The sequence below is a fragment of the Trichomonas vaginalis genome, chromosome II (genome assembly GCF_026262505.1).
Source record: "Trichomonas vaginalis G3 chromosome II, whole genome shotgun sequence".
Taxonomy (NCBI): domain Eukaryota; phylum Parabasalia; order Trichomonadida; family Trichomonadidae; genus Trichomonas; species Trichomonas vaginalis.
The window spans coordinates 4,815,224-4,837,399 of NC_067204.1; the positions used below are offsets into that span (position 1 = coordinate 4,815,224).

At 29.3% G+C, this 22,176-nt stretch overlaps 2 protein-coding genes across 2 annotated transcripts, besides 2 other annotated features; both read right to left on the reverse strand.

Moving 5' to 3' along the window:
* Nucleotides 1–9,503: 9,503 nt before the first annotated feature.
* TVAGG3_0487780 (uncharacterized protein) lies at nucleotides 9,504–11,018 on the reverse strand (the record flags this gene model as incomplete). The annotated part of the gene is made up of 1 exon (XM_001308122.2): nucleotides 9,504–10,613. The coding sequence occupies one exon, from the start codon at nucleotides 10,611–10,613 to the stop codon at nucleotides 9,504–9,506; it is 1,110 nt and encodes a 369-aa protein (XP_001308123.1).
* Nucleotides 11,019–13,295: 2,277 nt separating this feature from the next.
* Nucleotides 13,296–13,332: a mobile genetic element.
* Nucleotides 13,333–14,506: 1,174 nt separating this feature from the next.
* Nucleotides 14,507–14,544: a mobile genetic element.
* Nucleotides 14,545–16,068: 1,524 nt separating this feature from the next.
* On the reverse strand, nucleotides 16,069–17,676 carry TVAGG3_0487810 (ankyrin repeat and SOCS box-containing protein 4 family; the record flags this gene model as incomplete). The annotated part of the gene is made up of 1 exon (XM_001308121.1): nucleotides 16,069–17,676. The coding sequence occupies one exon, from the start codon at nucleotides 17,674–17,676 to the stop codon at nucleotides 16,069–16,071; it is 1,608 nt and encodes a 535-aa protein (XP_001308122.1).
* Between the last annotated feature and the right edge of the window lie 4,500 nt (nucleotides 17,677–22,176).

Genomic DNA, 22,176 nt, shown 5'->3' on the forward strand with positions numbered 1-22,176 from the left:
GAGGATGTTTTATTGTCGTCTGGAAAAAGTGACAAAATTATTATTGTCGTCTAAAAAGGTGACAAATTATTATTGTCGTCTGGAAAAGTGACAAAATTATCATTGTCGTCTAAAAAATAGATTTTTCAAGCATGTTTCGGTACCTAAATAAAGGAAGAACATCAATTCCATCTATGTATATAGTATGCAAACACGCATGATATATGGAGTAGCTCTTTATCTGGCTAAAAATCCTATTATTTGAAAATTCGCATTGTCGTCTAAAACCGCCAGACGACAATAATAATACCCCTTCCTTAATTTTCCTTGAAGGCAAAAAAAAAAGCAAATTTAAATTTTTTTTTATTAAGATTGAATATTCTCTGTTTGTTTCAGAGCCATTTCCACGACATCCAACACTCCTTGATCGACAATTTCCTTAATTTTCCTTGAAGGCAAAAAAAAGCAAATTTAATTTTTTTTATTAAGATTGAATATTCTCTGTTTGTTTCAGAGCCATTTCCACGACATCCAACACTCCTTGGTCAACAATTTCCTTAATTTTCCTTGAAGGCAAAAAAAAAGCAAATTTAATTTTTTTAAGATTGAATATTCTCTGTTTGTTTCAGAGCCATTTCCACGACATCCAACACTCCTTTGGTCAACCAATTTCCTTAATTTTCCTTGAAGGCAAAAAAAAAGCAAATTTAATTTTTTTTTTATTAAGATTGAATATTCTCTGTTTGTTTCAGAGCCATTTCCACGACATCCAACACTCCTTGATCGACAATTTCCTTAATTTTCCTTGAAGGCAAAAAAAAAGCAAATTTAATTTTTTTTATTAAGATTGAATATTCTCTGTTTGTTTCAGAGCCATTTCCACGACATCCAACACTCCTTGATCGACAATTTCCTTAATGAGGATGTTTTATTGTCGTCTGGAAAAAGTGAAAATTATTATTGTCGTCTAAAAAGGTGACAAATTATTATTGTCGTCTGGAAAAGTGACAAAATTATCATTGTCGTCTAAAAAATAGATTTTTCAAGCATGTTTCGGTACCTAAATAAAGGAAGAACATCAATTCCATCTATGTATATAGTATGCAAACACGCATGATATATGGAGTAGCTCTTTATCTGGCTAAAAATCCTATTATTTGAAAATTCGCATTGTCGTCTAAAACCGCCAGACGACAATAATAATACCCCTTCCTTAATTTTCCTTGAAGGCAAAAAAAAAGCAAATTTAATTTTTTTTATTAAGATTGAATATTCTCTGTTTGTTTCAGAGCCATTTCCACGACATCCAACACTCCTTGGTCAACAATTTCCTTAATTTTCCTTGAAGGCAAAAAAAAAAAGCAAATTTAATTTTTTTTATTAAGATTGAATATTCTCTGTTTGTTTCAGAGCCATTTCCACGACATCCAACACTCCTTGGTCAACAATTTCCTTAATTTTCCTTGAAGGCAAAAAAAAAGCAAATTTAATTTTTTTTATTAAGATTGAATATTCTCTGTTTGTTTCAGAGCCATTTCCACGACATCCAACACTCCTTGGTCAACAATTTCCTTAATTTTCCTTGAAGGCAAAAAAAAAGCAAATTTAATTTTTTTTATTAAGATTGAATATTCTCTGTTTGTTTCAGAGCCATTTCCACGACATCCAACACTCCTTGATCGACAATTTCCTTAATGAGGATGTTTTATTGTCGTCTGGAAAAAGTGACAAAATTATTATTGTCGTCTAAAAAGGTGACAAATTATTATTGTCGTCTGGAAAAGTGACAAAATTATCATTGTCGTCTAAAAAATAGATTTTTCAAGCATGTTTCGGTACCTAAATAAAGGAAGAACATCAATTCCATCTATGTATATAGTATGCAAACACGCATGATATATGGAGTAGCTCTTTATCTGGCTAAAAATCCTATTATTTGAAAATTCGCATTGTCGTCTAAAACCGCCAGACGACAATAATAATACCCTTCCTTAATTTTCCTTGAAGGCAAAAAAAAAGCAAATTTAATTTTTTTTATTAAGATTGAATATTCTCTGTTTGTTTCAGAGCCATTTCCACGACATCCAACACTCCTTGGTCAACAATTTCCTTAATTTTCCTTGAAGGCAAAAAAAAAGCAAATTTAATTTTTTTTATTAAGATTGAATATTCTCTGTTTGTTTCAGAGCCATTTCCACGACATCCAACACTCCTTGGTCAACAATTTCCTTAATTTTCCTTGAAGGCAAAAAAAAAAAGCAAATTTAATTTTTTTTATTAAGATTGAATATTCTCTGTTTGTTTCAGAGCCATTTCCACGACATCCAACACTCCTTGGTCAACAATTTCCTTAATTTTCCTTGAAGGCAAAAAAAAAGCAAATTTAATTTTTTTTATTAAGATTGAATATTCTCTGTTTGTTTCAGAGCCATTTCCACGACATCCAACACTCCTTGATCGACAATTTCCTTAATTTTCCTTGAAGGCAAAAAAAAAGCAAATTTAATTTTTTTTATTAAGATTGAATATTCTCTGTTTGTTTCAGAGCCATTTCCACGACATCCAACACTCCTTGATCGACAATTTCCTTAATTTTCCTTGAAGGCAAAAAAAAAGCAAATTTAATTTTTTTTATTAAGATTGAATATTCTCTGTTTGTTTCAGAGCCATTTCCACGACATCCAACACTCCTTGATCGACAATTTCCTTAATGAGGATGTTTTATTGTCGTCTGGAAAAAGTGACAAAATTATTATTGTCGTCTAAAAAGGTGACAAATTATTATTGTCGTCTGGAAAAGTGACAAAATTATCATTGTCGTCTAAAAAATAGATTTTTCAAGCATGTTTCGGTACCTAAATAAAGGAAGAACATCAATTCCATCTATGTATATAGTATGCAAACACGCATGATATATGGAGTAGCTCTTTATCTGGCTAAAAATCCTATTATTTGAAAATTCGCATTGTCGTCTAAAACCGCCAGACGACAATAATAATACCCCTTCCTTAATTTTCCTTGAAGGCAAAAAAAAAAGCAAATTTAATTTTTTTTTATTAAGATTGAATATTCTCTGTTTGTTTCAGAGCCATTTCCACGACATCCAACACTCCTTGGTCAACAATTTCCTTAATTTTCCTTGAAGGCAAAAAAAAAAAGCAAATTTAATTTTTTTTATTAAGATTGAATATTCTCTGTTTGTTTCAGAGCCATTTCCACGACATCCAACACTCCTTGGTCAACAATTTCCTTAATTTTCCTTGAAGGCAAAAAAAAAGCAAATTTAATTTTTTTTATTAAGATTGAATATTCTCTGTTTGTTTCAGAGCCATTTCCACGACATCCAACACTCCTTGATCGACAATTTCCTTAATTTTCCTTGAAGGCAAAAAAAAAGCAAATTTAATTTTTTTTATTAAGATTGAATATTCTCTGTTTGTTTCAGAGCCATTTCCACGACATCCAACACTCCTTGATCGACAATTTCCTTAATTTTCCTTGAAGGCAAAAAAAAAGCAAATTTAATTTTTTTTATTAAGATTGAATATTCTCTGTTTGTTTCAGAGCCATTTCCACGACATCCAACACTCCTTGATCGACAATTTCCTTAATGAGGATGTTTTATTGTCGTCTGGAAAAAGTGACAAAATTATTATTGTCGTCTAAAAAGGTGACAAATTATTATTGTCGTCTGGAAAAGTGACAAAATTATCATTGTCGTCTAAAAAATAGATTTTTCAAGCATGTTTCGGTACCTAAATAAAGGAAAACATCAATTCCATCTATGTATATAGTATGCAAACACGCATGATATATGGAGTAGCTCTTTATCTGGCTAAAAATCCTATTATTTGAAAATTCGCATTGTCGTCTAAAACCGCCAGACGACAATAATAATACCCCTTCCTTAATTTTCCTTGAAGGCAAAAAAAAAAGCAAATTTAATTTTTTTTATTAAGATTGAATATTCTCTGTTTGTTTCAGAGCCATTTCCACGACATCCAACACTCCTTGATCGACAATTTCCTTAATTTTCCTTGAAGGCAAAAAAAAAGCAAATTTAATTTTTTTTATTAAGATTGAATATTCTCTGTTTGTTTCAGAGCCATTTCCACGACATCCAACACTCCTTGATCGACAATTTCCTTAATGAGGATGTTTTATTGTCGTCTGGAAAAAGTGACAAAATTATTATTGTCGTCTAAAAAGGTGACAAATTATTATTGTCGTCTGGAAAAGTGACAAAATTATCATTGTCGTCTAAAAAATAGATTTTTCAAGCATGTTTCGGTACCTAAATAAAGGAAGAACATCAATTCCATCTATGTATATAGTATGCAAACACGCATGATATATGGAGTAGCTCTTTATCTGGCTAAAAATCCTATTATTTGAAAATTCGCATTGTCGTCTAAAACCGCCAGACGACAATAATAATACCCCTTCCTTAATTTTCCTTGAAGGCAAAAAAAAAAGCAAATTTAATTTTTTTTATTAAGATTGAATATTCTCTGTTTGTTTCAGAGCCATTTCCACGACATCCAACACTCCTTGGTCAACAATTTCCTTAATTTTCCTTGAAGGCAAAAAAAAAAGCAAATTTAATTTTTTTTATTAAGATTGAATATTCTCTGTTTGTTTCAGAGCCATTTCCACGACATCCAACACTCCTTGATCGACAATTTCCTTAATTTTCCTTGAAGGCAAAAAAAAAGCAAATTTAATTTTTTTTATTAAGATTGAATATTCTCTGTTTGTTTCAGAGCCATTTCCACGACATCCAACACTCCTTGATCGACAATTTCCTTAATGAGGATGTTTTATTGTCGTCTGGAAAAAGTGACAAAATTATTATTGTCGTCTAAAAAGGTGACAAATTATTATTGTCGTCTGGAAAAGTGACAAAATTATCATTGTCGTCTAAAAAATAGATTTTTCAAGCATGTTTCGGTACCTAAATAAAGGAAGAACATCAATTCCATCTATGTATATAGTATGCAAACACGCATGATATATGGAGTAGCTCTTTATCTGGCTAAAAATCCTATTATTTGAAAATTCGCATTGTCGTCTAAAACCGCCAGACGACAATAATAATACCCCTTCCTTAATTTTCCTTGAAGGCAAAAAAAAAGCAAATTTAATTTTTTTTTATTAAGATTGAATATTCTCTGTTTGTTTCAGAGCCATTTCCACGACATCCAACACTCCTTGGTCAACAATTTCCTTAATTTTCCTTGAAGGCAAAAAAAAAAAAGCAAATTTAATTTTTTTTATTAAGATTGAATATTCTCTGTTTGTTTCAGAGCCATTTCCACGACATCCAACACTCCTTGGTCAACAATTTCCTTAATTTTCCTTGAAGGCAAAAAAAAAGCAAATTTAATTTTTTTTATTAAGATTGAATATTCTCTGTTTGTTTCAGAGCCATTTCCACGACATCCAACACTCCTTGATCGACAATTTCCTTAATTTTCCTTGAAGGCAAAAAAAAAGCAAATTTAATTTTTTTTATTAAGATTGAATATTCTCTGTTTGTTTCAGAGCCATTTCCACGACATCCAACACTCCTTGATCGACAATTTCCTTAATGAGGATGTTTTATTGTCGTCTGGAAAAAGTGACAAAATTATTATTGTCGTCTAAAAAGGTGACAAATTATTATTGTCGTCTGGAAAAGTGACAAAATTATCATTGTCGTCTAAAAAATAGATTTTTCAAGCATGTTTCGGTACCTAAATAAAGGAAGAACATCAATTCCATCTATGTATATAGTATGCAAACACGCATGATATATGGAGTAGCTCTTTATCTGGCTAAAAATCCTATTATTTGAAAATTCGCATTGTCGTCTAAAACCGCCAGACGACAATAATAATACCCCTTCCTTAATTTTCCTTGAAGGCAAAAAAAAAAGCAAATTTAATTTTTTTTATTAAGATTGAATATTCTCTGTTTGTTTCAGAGCCATTTCCACGACATCCAACACTCCTTGATCGACAATTTCCTTAATTTTCCTTGAAGGCAAAAAAAAAGCAAATTTAATTTTTTTTATTAAGATTGAATATTCTCTGTTTGTTTCAGAGCCATTTCCACGACATCCAACACTCCTTGATCGACAATTTCCTTAATTTTCCTTGAAGGCAAAAAAAAGCAAATTTAATTTTTTTTATTAAGATTGAATATTCTCTGTTTGTTTCAGAGCCATTTCCACGACATCCAACACTCCTTGGTCAACAATTTCCTTAATTTTCCTTGAAGGCAAAAAAAAAGCAAATTTAATTTTTTTTTTATTAAGATTGAATATTCTCTGTTTGTTTCAGAGCCATTTCCACGACATCCAACACTCCTTGATCGACAATTTCCTTAATGAGGATGTTTTATTTGTGGAAAAAGTGAAAAAATTATTATTGTCGTCTAAAAAGGTGACAAATTATTATTGTCGTCTGGAAAAGTGACAAAATTATCATTGTCGTCTAAAAAATAGATTTTTCAAGCATGTTTCGGTACCTAAATAAAGGAAGAACATCAATTCCATCTATGTATATAGTATGCAAACACGCATGATATATGGAGTAGCTCTTTATCTGGCTAAAAATCCTATTATTTGAAAATTCGCATTGTCGTCTAAAACCGCCAGACGACAATAATAATACCCCTTCCTTAATTTTCCTTGAAGGCAAAAAAAAAGCAAATTTAATTTTTTTTTATTAAGATTGAATATTCTCTGTTTGTTTCAGAGCCATTTCCACGACATCCAACACTCCTTGGTCAACAATTTCCTTAATTTTCCTTGAAGGCAAAAAAAAAAGCAAATTTAATTTTTTTTATTAAGATTGAATATTCTCTGTTTGTTTCAGAGCCATTTCCACGACATCCAACACTCCTTGGTCAACAATTTCCTTAATTTTCCTTGAAGGCAAAAAAAAAGCAAATTTAATTTTTTTATTAAGATTGAATATTCTCTGTTTGTTTCAGAGCCATTTCCACGACATCCAACACTCCTTGATCGACAATTTCCTTAATTTTCCTTGAAGGCAAAAAAAAAGCAAATTTAATTTTTTTTATTAAGATTGAATATTCTCTGTTTGTTTCAGAGCCATTTCCACGACATCCAACACTCCTTGATCGACAATTTCCTTAATGAGGATGTTTATTGTCGTCTGGAAAAAGTGACAAAATTATTATTGTCGTCTAAAAAGGTGACAAATTATTATTGTCGTCTGGAAAAGTGACAAAATTATCATTGTCGTCTAAAAAATAGATTTTTCAAGCATGTTTCGGTACCTAAATAAAGGAAGAACATCAATTCCATCTATGTATATAGTATGCAAACACGCATGATATATGGAGTAGCTCTTTATCTGGCTAAAAATCCTATTATTTGAAAATTCGCATTGTCGTCTAAAACCGCCAGACGACAATAATAATACCCCTTCCTTAATTTTCCTTGAAGGCAAAAAAAAAGCAAATTTAATTTTTTTTATTAAGATTGAATATTCTCTGTTTGTTTCAGAGCCATTTCCACGACATCCAACACTCCTTGGTCAACAATTTCCTTAATTTTCCTTGAAGGCAAAAAAAAAAGCAAATTTAATTTTTTTTATTAAGATTGAATATTCTCTGTTTGTTTCAGAGCCATTTCCACGACATCCAACACTCCTTGGTCAACAATTTCCTTAATTTTCCTTGAAGGCAAAAAAAAAAAGCAAATTTAATTTTTTTTATTAAGATTGAATATTCTCTGTTTGTTTCAGAGCCATTTCCACGACATCCAACACTCCTTGGTCAACAATTTCCTTAATTTTCCTTGAAGGCAAAAAAAAAGCAAATTTAATTTTTTTTATTAAGATTGAATATTCTCTGTTTGTTTCAGAGCCATTTCCACGACATCCAACACTCCTTGATCGACAATTTCCTTAATTTTCCTTGAAGGCAAAAAAAAAGCAAATTTAATTTTTTTTATTAAGATTGAATATTCTCTGTTTGTTTCAGAGCCATTTCCACGACATCCAACACTCCTTGATCGACAATTTCCTTAATTTTCCTTGAAGGCAAAAAAAAAAGCAAATTTAATTTTTTTTATTAAGATTGAATATTCTCTGTTTGTTTCAGAGCCATTTCCACGACATCCAACACTCCTTGATCGACAATTTCCTTAATGAGGATGTTTTATTGTCGTCTGGAAAAAGTGACAAAATTATTATTGTCGTCTAAAAAGGTGACAAATTATTATTGTCGTCTGGAAAAGTGACAAAATTATCATTGTCGTCTAAAAAATAGATTTTTCAAGCATGTTTCGGTACCTAAATAAAGGAAGAACATCAATTCCATCTATGTATATAGTATGCAAACACGCATGATATATGGAGTAGCTCTTTATCTGGCTAAAAATCCTATTATTTGAAAATTCGCATTGTCGTCTAAAACCGCCAGACGACAATAATAATACCCCTTCCTTAATTTTCCTTGAAGGCAAAAAAAAAAGCAAATTTAATTTTTTTTTATTAAGATTGAATATTCTCTGTTTGTTTCAGAGCCATTTCCACGACATCCAACACTCCTTGATCGACAATTTCCTTAATTTTCCTTGAAGGCAAAAAAAAAAAGCAAATTTAATTTTTTTTATTAAGATTGAATATTCTCTGTTTGTTTCAGAGCCATTTCCACGACATCCAACACTCCTTGGTCAACAATTTCCTTAATTTTCCTTGAAGGCAAAAAAAAAGCAAATTTAATTTTTTTTATTAAGATTGAATATTCTCTGTTTGTTTCAGAGCCATTTCCACGACATCCAACACTCCTTGATCGACAATTTCCTTAATTTTCCTTGAAGGCAAAAAAAAAGCAAATTTAATTTTTTTATTAAGATTGAATATTCTCTGTTTGTTTCAGAGCCATTTCCACGACATCCAACACTCCTTGATCGACAATTTCCTTAATTTTCCTTGAAGGCAAAAAAAAAGCAAATTTAATTTTTTTTATTAAGATTGAATATTCTCTGTTTGTTTCAGAGCCATTTCCACGACATCCAACACTCCTTGATCGACAATTTCCTTAATGAGGATGTTTTATTGTCGTCTGGAAAAAGTGACAAAATTATTATTGTCGTCTAAAAAGGTGACAAATTATTATTGTCGTCTGGAAAAGTGACAAAATTATCATTGTCGTCTAAAAAATAGATTTTTCAAGCATGTTTCGGTACCTAAATAAAGGAAGAACATCAATTCCATCTATGTATATAGTATGCAAACACGCATGATATATGGAGTAGCTCTTTATCTGGCTAAAAATCCTATTATTTGAAAATTCGCATTGTCGTCTAAAACCGCCAGACGACAATAATAATACCCCTTCCTTAATTTTCCTTGAAGGCAAAAAAAAAAGCAAATTTAATTTTTTTTATTAAGATTGAATATTCTCTGTTTGTTTCAGAGCCATTTCCACGACATCCAACACTCCTTGATCGACAATTTCCTTAATTTTCCTTGAAGGCAAAAAAAAAGCAAATTTAATTTTTTTTATTAAGATTGAATATTCTCTGTTTGTTTCAGAGCCATTTCCACGACATCCAACACTCCTTGATCGACAATTTCCTTAATTTTCCTTGAAGGCAAATCGTAAGATTGAACATATTCATAAACGAGAATCATTCTTAAAACTTCCAAAATAATATGATTATTTCCATGAAGTCTTTCTCTCTTCTTAATAGCAGTACTTCCATACTGAGACAATGCAGAATGGCCGCACAAATCACCAAGTAAATTAGTAAACTCTGCTTCCATATTCATGAATGTAGATAGTTCATCCTTGTTGAGATCCCAGAAATTAATAGAACATCTGGCTTCAAAGGACATGTCGAAATCAACAGGAGACAACAAATTTTCATTAACTTTGCGAAGAATAACAAAATTATCTGGATGTGCATTGCAATGTAACTCAGAGAAATCGTGATCTGCATATGTACCCCATAGAAATCCTTGACGATGAATGCAGGAAATGATTCGGCCGCATTCGTGGCCAATAATTCTAAATAATTCAACAAATTTGTGGAAATTATTAATTTTGATATCTAAAAATTCATTTGGATCAATGAAACCACATGAATCGAATACATCGTCTTTATACAAATGTAATGAATCCAAATTTGGAATGGTTTCTCTAATTCTGTGTTTAATATTTGATTCAATTTTATGAACATAATCAATTGCGCTTGTATTATCATTGAAAATAGGAATAGAATGCTTATTAAACACAGTTTCTAATGAATCAACAATAGATTTTGATGTTTTGTCGTCAATTAATTTAATAACTTCTTCAATTCCCATCAAAAGATGAGTTTCAAGGCGTCTGTCACCAAGTGTCTTCATAATAACAACACATTTATCAATCTTTGGTGCTGGATCGCCTTCAACGCCGTCATAAATCCAAAATCCAAGTGATTTATTTCCTGTTTCGACTCCAATTTGAGATAAACGTTCTTGGATTTTGTTTGTTGAATAAATCTCTGTTGCTGCTGTTCGTGGAAATGCAACACCTCTTATTTCTTGTGCATCTACTTCTGGATACCATGATGAATTTAATTTTTGGAGGGTAAGACCAGGGAATGGAACAGGATCGGATTCAATCCACATACCACAGCCTTTGAGTCTTAAATATACTTCAGCTTTTGCGAAATCTTCTGTTGGAATATAATATTTTCCATTTTCTGAAGCAATGAAGTTATCTCATTTACTATCTGATACAATGCATGGAACAATAGCTGATCTCCTTCCTGATCGGATTCCTTGGAAAACAACAGATGAAAAAGGAGATTTCGAACCTTTAATTGGAGCAAGTCCTTTCTCGGCTTGATTAACATCATATGTAGGTTCTGTTGCAGGCATTGTTGCTATTAAAATATTGACTTTTGTTAGATCATTTCCAACTTGCGGTTTCAATAAGTCTTTTATTGATTTAGCATCTTCATCTGTAGCATCCCTAGGAGGAATAATCAAATCTTTTGATACCCATTTTCCAGGAATTTGCACCAATAAAACTTTTTCCATTTAAAATTTCAAATTTGAAGTGAATGTCGTAATTCCCTTGCGACGATAATTTTAAATTCAAATGATGATCAGCATTTGATGCAAAAATAATCATATACTAACGAATTACACATTTCCATATTTTTTGCTTACATAGTACCCCTAACAAAAAGTCGTAAATGAGTGTTTTTCAAAATTAGGTTATTAAATTCAACAAGCAGAAAATTGATTGATAATGTTATAATTGATATATAAAAGGCGGTGCACTCCGATCTATACGTAATCATCGACCAAAATAGTACGCATTAGGCTTAGCATATGAAGCATAGCAATATCATATATGGCATTATTGAATTTCACTCGTTCTATGAATTCGATATCTGATTGCTAAGAAAATGTTGTAAAATTTCTCAGAATCAATCTCGAAAAGAATTGTATTGTTCGAATTATATAGATACTATTAGTTTTTGATTGGAATCTTCACTTTAAAGTAAATTATCAATATTTTCATTCTTTGTTCTAACTTCTTATCATATGCATTTGTGCTATATAATTGTTCAAATACAATTTGTTCATGTGTTGTTTAGAAATTCCCAATATTTTTAGAATAAAGATTTTATTTTATCTATTAATGCGTCATTTGAATGTATGTTACTTAGCTAAAAATACGAAAGTTGTAATAAAATAAAAATTTACAGTATACGGAAAAACCGTGTTGAAATCTAAAAAAATTCAAAATCTGACACATGTCTCTGTGGCCATATTAGACCCGTATTCTTCCTCTGCAGTAAGAGATTTAATGAAAGTATTCATTAATAGATACACATCTGTTTAAAAATGATATCCGTTATTAAATCATATGTTCTGAAGACGGCAAAAACTTGTGTTTTCGACTTTGTAAGTCAGTAATAAGCGATATAAATGGGTCAGTTTTGTGAGTAAAGTCATTTGGGAAAAAATCGTTAATTGAAAAATATGTAATAATTTTTGAAAATGAAGTAAACCATACATTGAAATGTATAGTATTAAGCTACTCTTTGGCGTTGTGAGTTTTGTTCAATTATGTAGCTGATGGTAGATTTGGAGACAAGCAAGTTTTGTGAAAATTCTTATAGTTAAAAATAAAAATTGAATGAAAATATCATGTGGCTCATTTGGTAAGTCGCTTTATTTTTGGGGTCGGAAAACCCAGGTTCGAATCCGAATGCATATTATTTTTTCTTTTTTCGCTATATCAATGAATTGTATTATCACCAACAATTAATTAAATAATAATCAATTTGGTATTTGATCAAAGATTAATAATTTCGTATTTAATTTCGCATATTTTTGTAAAATAATATTTGAAGCTATATTAAAATCGACTCACAAAACAGTTATAAGATTTTTTATTCCTTAATTCAAAAAAAGTGAACTTTGATCTTTAAATTTTAAACAATATTGAGAAATAAATATTGATAATCACTTGAAATTCTTTTGTATATAATAAAATTATGAAGCAGTGTGTCAAAATCCAAATTTTTACCAATCTCATTATTTGTTCAAATAATTTTGATTATTATTATCATAAGATCTGGTACTATATGAATAATATCGCATTGCAACATAAACATGAGTAAATTTCAAAATTGCAAAACATTTACCTCAATTACTCTATTGGTTTACATTAACCTATTTTAGATATACGCATTTAAATAGTCTTTTCTATATTAGCATGTGTGCATAGATAAATGAAACTTAAATGATGGATTCCCGATAAATTTAACAAAAAATTCTTATATTTTTGATTTAGTACAATACAAACATAAAAACCTACAATAAATACCATTGTATTACCTAATTTCATAGTTAGATCTAAAATTATGAATAATAGTATATTTGGAAATTATTCTCAATAATTTTCAATTTTGCATTATATTAAATTCAAATGAACCATTAGATACATGTTATATTCAATGAATATTTTCACGAGAATAAAGATTTTTTAGAATATTGTTTTATGTTATTTGTATTTTACAGTCTATTTGTATCTACCTATCTTAAAATACGTTTTATGTTTGTAATCACTTTCCAACCTATAACAATGGAGAATAATTCCGAAAATTTAAATGTTAAGGTATGAATAGTTCAGTTATACCAAGATTGCATAGGTCCTTTGGTATGAATAGTGAACTTAAGGACATTCAATTGCTTCATATTAACAAATCTATGTCAAAAGCAAATTATAGTTATTCGCAATCTTAATTTATTCATATATGTGATTAAAAACAGCTTAATTGTTTGTTACTGTAATAAACAGAAATTCATCAAAAGTGACAGCTCTCAATTTTTTGACATTTGTAAATTCTAAATTGAATGAGAAAAATGAAATAATACTAAGCATAATACAATATTCTAGATTTAATTATAATTAGGAAAAAGTTAGTTTTGAGAGTACTTTTCATAGGCATATAGAATGAAATCTTCTGAAAAATAATATCACATAAACTCATATTATTTTCTAATATATAACTATTTTATATAAAAATCAAATTCAATGATCTTCAAGCGAAGGATAGACCTCAAAATTTACGAATATAATGAGTGGGAATATAATGCTTATCTATCATAAAACCATATGAAATATCAATTTTTGCTTTACGCCTAATTTTTGACGACAATTAGCAAAAAATGTTAAATGTTAACCTCAGTCCATTTGAATATGAAAAATAAAATTGACTTTGATTAAATGTTTTTATTTATCATGCAATTCTTCTTGCGACCAAAGATTTGAATAAAAGTTCAAAAATAAGATAGCTTAAAAAAATAATATACGGTAGTGTTTACTAATAGATGAATAGTATATAAATTCTATTAAAATGGATTTGATCCAAAAAAATATATAAAATTTGATCATAAATAAAATCGTTTTAAATTACTTCTTCATTTAAATTATAACAATTATTTTTGGTTTTATATTTTTTGGTTCAAATCCATTTTAATAGAATTTATATACTATTCATCTATTAGTAAACACTACCGTATATTATTTTTTAAGCTATCTTATTTTTTGAACTTTTATTCAAATCTTTGGTCGCAAGAAGAATTGCATGATAAATAAAAACATTTAATCAAAGTCAATTTTATTTTTCATATTCAAATGGACTGAGTGTTAACATTTAACATTTTTTGCTAATTGTCGTCAAAAATTAGGCGTAAAGCAAAAATTGATATTTCATATGGTTTTATGATAGATAAGCATTATATTCCCACTCATTATATTCGTAAATTTTGAGGTCTATCCTTCGCTTTGAAGATCATTGAATTTGATTTTTATATAAAATAGTTATATATTAGAAAATAATATGAGTTTATGTGATATTATTTTTCAGAAGATTTTGTGTTCTTCTTCAAAATTATATTTTTTATTAAAAAGAATCTTTACAAAATATACATTTACTTTAATTAATATTTAAAAACGTGCTCTATCAAAAGTTCCAAAAATTCAATATTTTAGCTTTTCTGAGGTGTCACTTTTGATGAATTTCTGTTTACAACATTACTAATAGCAATCTTCTATTTATTTTTCAAATATAAAAAAATATGTGGCACTTAGTTCGAACTCGGAACCCCAAAAATAAAGCCAATCCGGCGTTTTTAACCGTTATACCACATCCCAATTTCATACGTAGTTTTTATCTCAGATATTTATGCGGCCAACCCTGTCAAAAAACAAGACCAAAAGTGAGCTTTAGGCACGAATGTTAAATAGGATATAGATATATAGGGGTAATGAATAATGGATTGATTAAATTTGATAAATAATCTGAATTTTTTTGAAAATCTTTCAATATCCATAATATCATCTAAATATTGAACATTATAAAAATATTACTTGTATAATTGAATAAACAAAAGATTTTATTCTGAAATATTAAGAATAAAAAATTTGATATAATGCAAAAAAGGTTGATAATGTAGATTCATCTACAGTAAACATCCATGACTCATAATAAATTTGTATAAGATGTATAACGCGTGATTTATTGCTATAACGGTCAAAATTAAATCTGCAGAACAACGCCAAACGAAGGATTTGGAACTAGGTCTATATATATTTTGCTATAAACCTTTGCTGTAAACAACCTTAAAAGATGGTTGGAGTATTACGTATTAGAATGTATATATACTTAACCGAAAACTTTGTGGTCATCAATGATCGTATCACAACGTAGGATATTTGCATTTTGAACGCTTCTTGATTTGAGCTCATGAGTTTTCAATGCGAAATATAATTACGAATAATAAATTTGCTTCAGGTTACTCTATATGAACATTAACGAGTATCTTGTATATAATTTATTCATGGCAACTTCAAAGAAAAATGCCCTCTGGATCTCACAATAAAGTGAGATCTTTTACCCTAGGGAACACTTTTTGAGTGTCAAAAAAGAGTGCCACCCCTTTTTATATAATTGTTTAAAATGTATATAGAAAAAATATATTATGTTCAATTGGTGTTTTTGCTCAATATATTTGAAAGCTTGTTTGTAAAGTATTCAAAATTGAATGGGATGAACCCGAGATTATAATAGTACTATAGATAAAAACACTTAAAGCATTTCCAAAGGAGAAAATGTGTTCGAAATATTTGCAAAAGTGTTCAACGATCCATTCGTTATAGCAGATAAGAGAAAATATTGATATAGATAAACATTTAATTATTCCAGATAATAGTAATAATAAATCGTTAAATCAAACGAAGTAGAAAACAGCAATTAATGTATAAACGAAATTTATACAAACGCGCCAATATTAGTTCCATATGGATATGTAGACTCATATTCTAAAGAAGCTGATGAAAGAGCAACACAACTTGCCTTCGATGGCAGCTTTCCGGTAAAAAAAAAAAACTAAGAAACATCAGGTAAACTTCAATTTGGAGAGCTTAAAATCATATCTAAAATGAAAAATAAGGGGGATGTAAAAAAACTCATTAGATGGGGCAAAAAGTGACTTTTTTAATGTGTTTTTTTAAAAAAAAATCGTGCCAGCAGGCGTGCCAGTTTGTACAACCCTAATATCACATTAATTGTGAAATAAGAAGTTCGGCTATTTCTTTATAGTTATAACGTGCTGCAATTTGAAGAGCGGTTAATCCAAATATATCTTTTTCATTGATATTTATTCCATGTGATATAAGAAGTTCGGCTATTTCTTTAAGATTATAACGTGCTGCAATATGAAGAGCGGTTTTTCCATCATTATCTTTTTCATCGATATTTATACCATGTGAAATAAGAAGTTCGGCTGTTTCTTTAAATTTATGTTCTGCCGCGTAATGAAGAGCGGTTCTTTTCCTATGATCTTTTTCATTGATATTTATTCCATGTAAAATAAGAAGTTCGGCTGTTTCTTTACTATTTTTTTCTGCAGCATAATGAAGAGTGGTTTCTCTTAAATCATTTTTTTCATTGATATTTATTCCATGTAAAATAAGAAGTTCGGCTATTTCTTTACTATTTTTTTCTGCAGCAAAATGAAGAGCTATTGTTCCATAATTATTTTTTTCATTGATATTTTCACCTTGTGATATAAGAAGTTCGGCTGTTTCTTTACTATTATATTTTGCAGCAAAATGAAGAGCTGTTGTTCCATACTTATCTTTTTCATTGATATTTGCACCATGTGATATAAGAAGTTCAGCAGTTTCTTTATTGTTATAACATGCTGCATAATGAAGAGCGGTTTGTCCATATTCACCTTTTTCATTGACATTTGCACCATTTGATAGGAAATATTCACAAAGAGATGGAATATTAAACATTGCTAAATTTGCAAAGCATTTGTTTATATCATTAGTTTGGTCTAAATATACTAAAAATGATTCGAGATTATTAAACTGTACACAATAATCCAATTTGATCCTTATATTATATTCATTCATCAAGAATGTAACAAAATCAATATTGTGTGAAATAATTGCATACTTCATGCAATATTCATCTGGTTTTTGATATTTCAAACATTCGCTCATGATATCCGGATTTCCTCTTAAAAATGAAAATTCTAGACAATTTCCAGTTATTTCTGAGTTAAATTTCGTTCTTAATAACTTGAAACAATCTACTGCTCCATGGTAACAACATAATTCAAGTAATGAATATCCATAATAAGAATATGGATATAAATCGCATTTAAGTATTTGATCTTTATCAAAATATTCTCTTTCTGTGAATGTGATGAATCTTTCTAAGTCATTATACATAATTGCTCTGTAAATTGTATCTTCTATATGAATATCCAGATTTTCCAAGTTAAATTTTTCAAAATCATATGATTTGTCTAATTTAATTCCATATTCTTTGTAAAACAAGAAGTTTGAAATAGGTTGTTCAACATTTCTGACCTCTGTGACATGGTAATCATCAGATATGAGTTTGGCAAGAGATAAATATGACTTTGCATAGCGATTATTATACGGAATGATATTTAAAATGTCTCGCATAATTATTTGGGGAGGATATTTATTTGAATCAATCAATTCTGTTTTGATCAGTCTGTAAATTGAGTTTAAATCTTCTTCCTTTTCCATTTTCAGCTGATACAACGCAATATATGAATCAATGTGGTGTTTGCAAATATTTCGCAGTTCGCTGTATATATTTGGATGAATGTCTGGGTCGGACATTAATATTTTTTAAAAAAGGATACATTTGCATTTTATCATATAAATATCTTTTAAATTCATTAGAAGAAACAAATATTATGCTATGCATGCGGAAATCAATGATCACAAAGAATTCGGAAATACCCAGGTATCTAAAATACCATTTATCGCCTGAAAAGCACCCTTAATTTATGCCAATTGACAAAATAAAGATATGTTTAGAATGCTGATATGATGGAGAATCATGCTGCATCATTATTGGCCAGCAATATATAATATTTAAGAAATCTACGAGATTATCTGATTTCATGAAACTCAATGTATACTAAGTTTCAGACTTTGAAATTTTAACATGTTGATATGGGTACATAGGGTTTATGATTCCAGTCATTTATTTAAAAAATTACAAAAATGAATTAATATGATGTGAGTAACAATAATAATAAACGCTTAATTACTAATATATTATTTTTTGGTAGGAATGAAATGTTTTGGTGACATTTATAGAAGTTAAGCTGAGAATCAAAAATGCAAAAATAATTTTAAATATTAGAAGCATTATTTGATGTCATTGAGTTTAGAGTCGTGTAGCTATATGAGTACAATATGTTATTGATGTATATATGCAATAATTGTGAAAATGAAATGTGAATCTCAAGATGAGTTGCATAATACTGCGTCATAATTTGAATTCAATATGTACATAACATTACTAAATGTATTTTAAGATAATACAAAAAATTAAGCTTGCAAAAAGATATCGAAATGTAATTTTCATTAGATTCAAAGATCTGCATAGATTTCGATTTTAACTATTGATGAATTTGTCAAACCTCTATAATAATAGAATGTAGAACTAATTAAATATAATTAAAATAAAAAAATACAAATTAAAGTGATATTATAAGATATATATGTGATGTTACCAATATGACATGATATTGGAGAACTGAGAGAATTGTGATGTGAGACTAAATATGATTTTATTATGAATAGGAGAATAATTTAGAAGAATTTCTTGAATTTAATATATCTGAATATGTAATTCGGCATATATTCTATATATATATATTGGTATATTAACTAGAAATAAGAATAGGGATTGTTAATGAATAATATGAGATTAAGCGAAAATATATTGTTCTAATAGATGAGTGTGGAGATTCAATATATGTGAAGAGGGATATGTGTGAGGAAATATGTAAATTTAATAAAATATGCGATGAGAGAAAAAATAACAATGATTTATATGAAATATATGAGTATTGAAAAAGCCTGATTAGTGATTTCATGTCTGTAAAAGGAATAGATATTCTATGAGAAAGATGAAACGAATTAAAGAAGTAGAAAAAAAATTTAATTAAGATTGAAAAAAAATTGGAGTTTATGCAAATTTAAATAAGAAATATATTGCTTTTGGCATGAAGATGTCATTCTGGGAGATATTGCCTCTGCATGTATCCCAGAATGGAACAATCTTTTGCAATCAGAATGTGATTGCAAAACTTTGACCGACAAGAGTGTATTGTGCATCCACCTTTGTCAATTAACTATGTTTTATAGAGACATCCCCTCACACATATTTTTTCTAATATAATTTTACCTTTTTAATATTTATTTTTTATTTTTTGTGCTTTATATAACTTATGGTGTGTACCGAACTATCTTACAGACTCTACTGAGCTATCCTCACATATAAACATGTGACAATAACGCATACATACTCCCTTCGTATTCTGATCTCATGACATATTATCGCAAAAACTATATTTATACAACACACCTCATAAAGTCTCATTTTAGCCCTATCTAAGCGTTCAAAACCTATTTTCCCCGCGTAATCTGATTCTTCAGGCTCCGCTGATTCGATTTCTGCTGTCAGATCGTGAAAATATGCATCACAGAACAAGATAAACACAAATTACTTAACTTAATATTTTCCTTAAAATTTCGCTTCACGTTCATGCTCAAACAAAATCATTTTTGAAAAATCCAAATTTTTCAAAAAATGTATGAATTCAAAAGTTTTGATCATATCGAGTCATTACCCAATATTAATATTGTATTTTAGTTTTTGAGTTATTCATTTTATTATACGTATTATTCAGAAAATTAAATATATTTGTGAGGGGAAACGGAAGATATAATAAATATTCCCATAGCGAGGAATAGGAAATTTTAAGGAAAATATTAAGTTAAGTAATTTGTGTTTATCTTGTTCTGTGATGCATATTTTCACGATCTGACAGCAGAAATCGAATCAGCGGAGCCTGAAGAATCAGATTACGCGGGGAAAATAGGTTTTGAACGCTTAGATAGGGCTAAAATGAGACTTTATGAGGTGTGTTGTATAAATATAGTTTTTGCGATAATATGTCATGAGATCAGAATACGAAGGGAGTATGTATGCGTTATTGTCACATGTTTATATGTGGATAGCTCAGTAGAGTCTATAAGATAGTTCGGTACACACCATAAGTTATATAAAGCACAAAAAAAAAATAAATATTAAAAGGTAAAATTATATTAGAAAAAATATGTGTGAGGGGATGTCTCTATAAAACATAGTTAATTGACAAAGGTGGATGCACAATACACTCTTGTCGGTCAAAGTTTTGCAATCACATTCTGATTGCAAAAGATTGTTCCATTCTGGGATACATGCAGAGGCAATATCTCCCAGAATGAGACACTGCGACCGACAAGAGTGTATTGTGCACTCTTGTCGGTCAAAGTTCCACATTCAAGTTATGAATGCGGAACTTTCTATCATTCTACGAGACCTCGAAAAGAACCTCACATCGACTCTCTCTTTCCGGCATCTTTACCGCATAGAAAGCTGCTCGTTCGCAACTTTGTGTGCAATCTAAGAGATGATTGCGGTAAAGATGCCGGGAAGATTGACGCTGCAGCCCCAGGCCGCACTCAGATTTCATCCCGCTACACAATTGTTCATCCAACAACTGTCATAGAGGTTGAAATTTTCGACCAGAAGTGAAACATATCATTTTTAAGACTGCGGCGCGCAAGCAAGTTTGAACCTTTCAAGGGTGATCAGTCCTTTACTCATTTCAAGACCTCTTGTTGCCTGATAAAACGATACTTCCTTCCTTGTGAGCCATTAAAAACCGCTCAAACCGTCACAACTTGCTTCCTAAATTTTATTTGCGGAGTAATTATCATGCATATTTTATCGGATAATAATATCAAAGCTAAATTTCATATTATTTTTTAAAGATATGCATTTTCTGTCTAAATTTATTTTTTCTGTTTCCAATTCACGGAATAATATTCTTACAAGCATATCATAGCTAATATATATCATTTTAATAATAATAAAACCAAAATGATGTATTCTTCATATAGTTATTTAAAATTCGTTAACTAGAATTGTATTCAGAACGAGGCAAAGTTAGGAGATACATAAAAACCAATAACTTGATAAGTGATACCTTTTTTCCTGATATATCTATATGTGTTAATGTCAAACACGATTTGGAAAAATTAATTCTTTAAATCGGCTTAAGAATAAGACCAACATCAAAACATGGCTAATAAATTAATAAATCAATGTTTAATTACCGATTCATGCATTTTTTTCAAAATTTCAAATTTCAAATTTTTGTTTCTCCAAAATATTAATTGTTTCCACTAGATTAACAAATAAACAATAAATTGGAATAATGTAATGCCCAATCATTCATTTTAAATTTTAGATTTAAAACAATATTTTTCTCCATATTATTATAACATGAATCGCTATGATATAAGAAATATATTTTCAATATTGAAATTGAAAAATTCTAAAATTTTTGAAATTCAATTTGAGTGTGATGATCGATAACATATATTTTTTAATTAAAATATTGTGTCGCTATCATATAACTATACTATTTCTAAATTAAAAATAGAAAAAAAAGTACTATTTAATGATGAAATTGCAAATAATATCAATATATATATATTCATGCTGATATATTTTGAGAACAGATTGGAAATCACATAAATAGGATTGTGTTGGTTTGTCATGGATATAAAACAAATTTTCGAGCTAATTGAGCGAATTTAAATCACAAACACTTATATTTTCTATTACAAGGTATATTTGTAATATACAACCAGTAAATAGCTTTCTCTAACTTTTACCAGCTTAGATGATAGCAAATTAGATACGAATTTCATGACCCCTCACCAAATTCCATTAAAACATATACAAATAAAAGTACTAAGTGGGTCTCATCTAATCCTAGAATTATAGCTCCTAGGACTCATCCTAGATGGTAGTTCTGGAAAAACACCTGGTTTTTGGAGTTGCAAAAGTTAAAAATTGAGGGTAATTTATGAACTTTAATTAAGTTCATAGGTATTAAATGACACAATAACAATAGGAAAGTATGATTAAAATTTCTGAACGAAAACTATCAAAATTATTCAATATAATAATCGCCAAAGTCTTATATACTGTCTGAATTATTTAGTTATTAGATGATGTATTCTACTGGTAAAGTTTGAAGCCAGGAA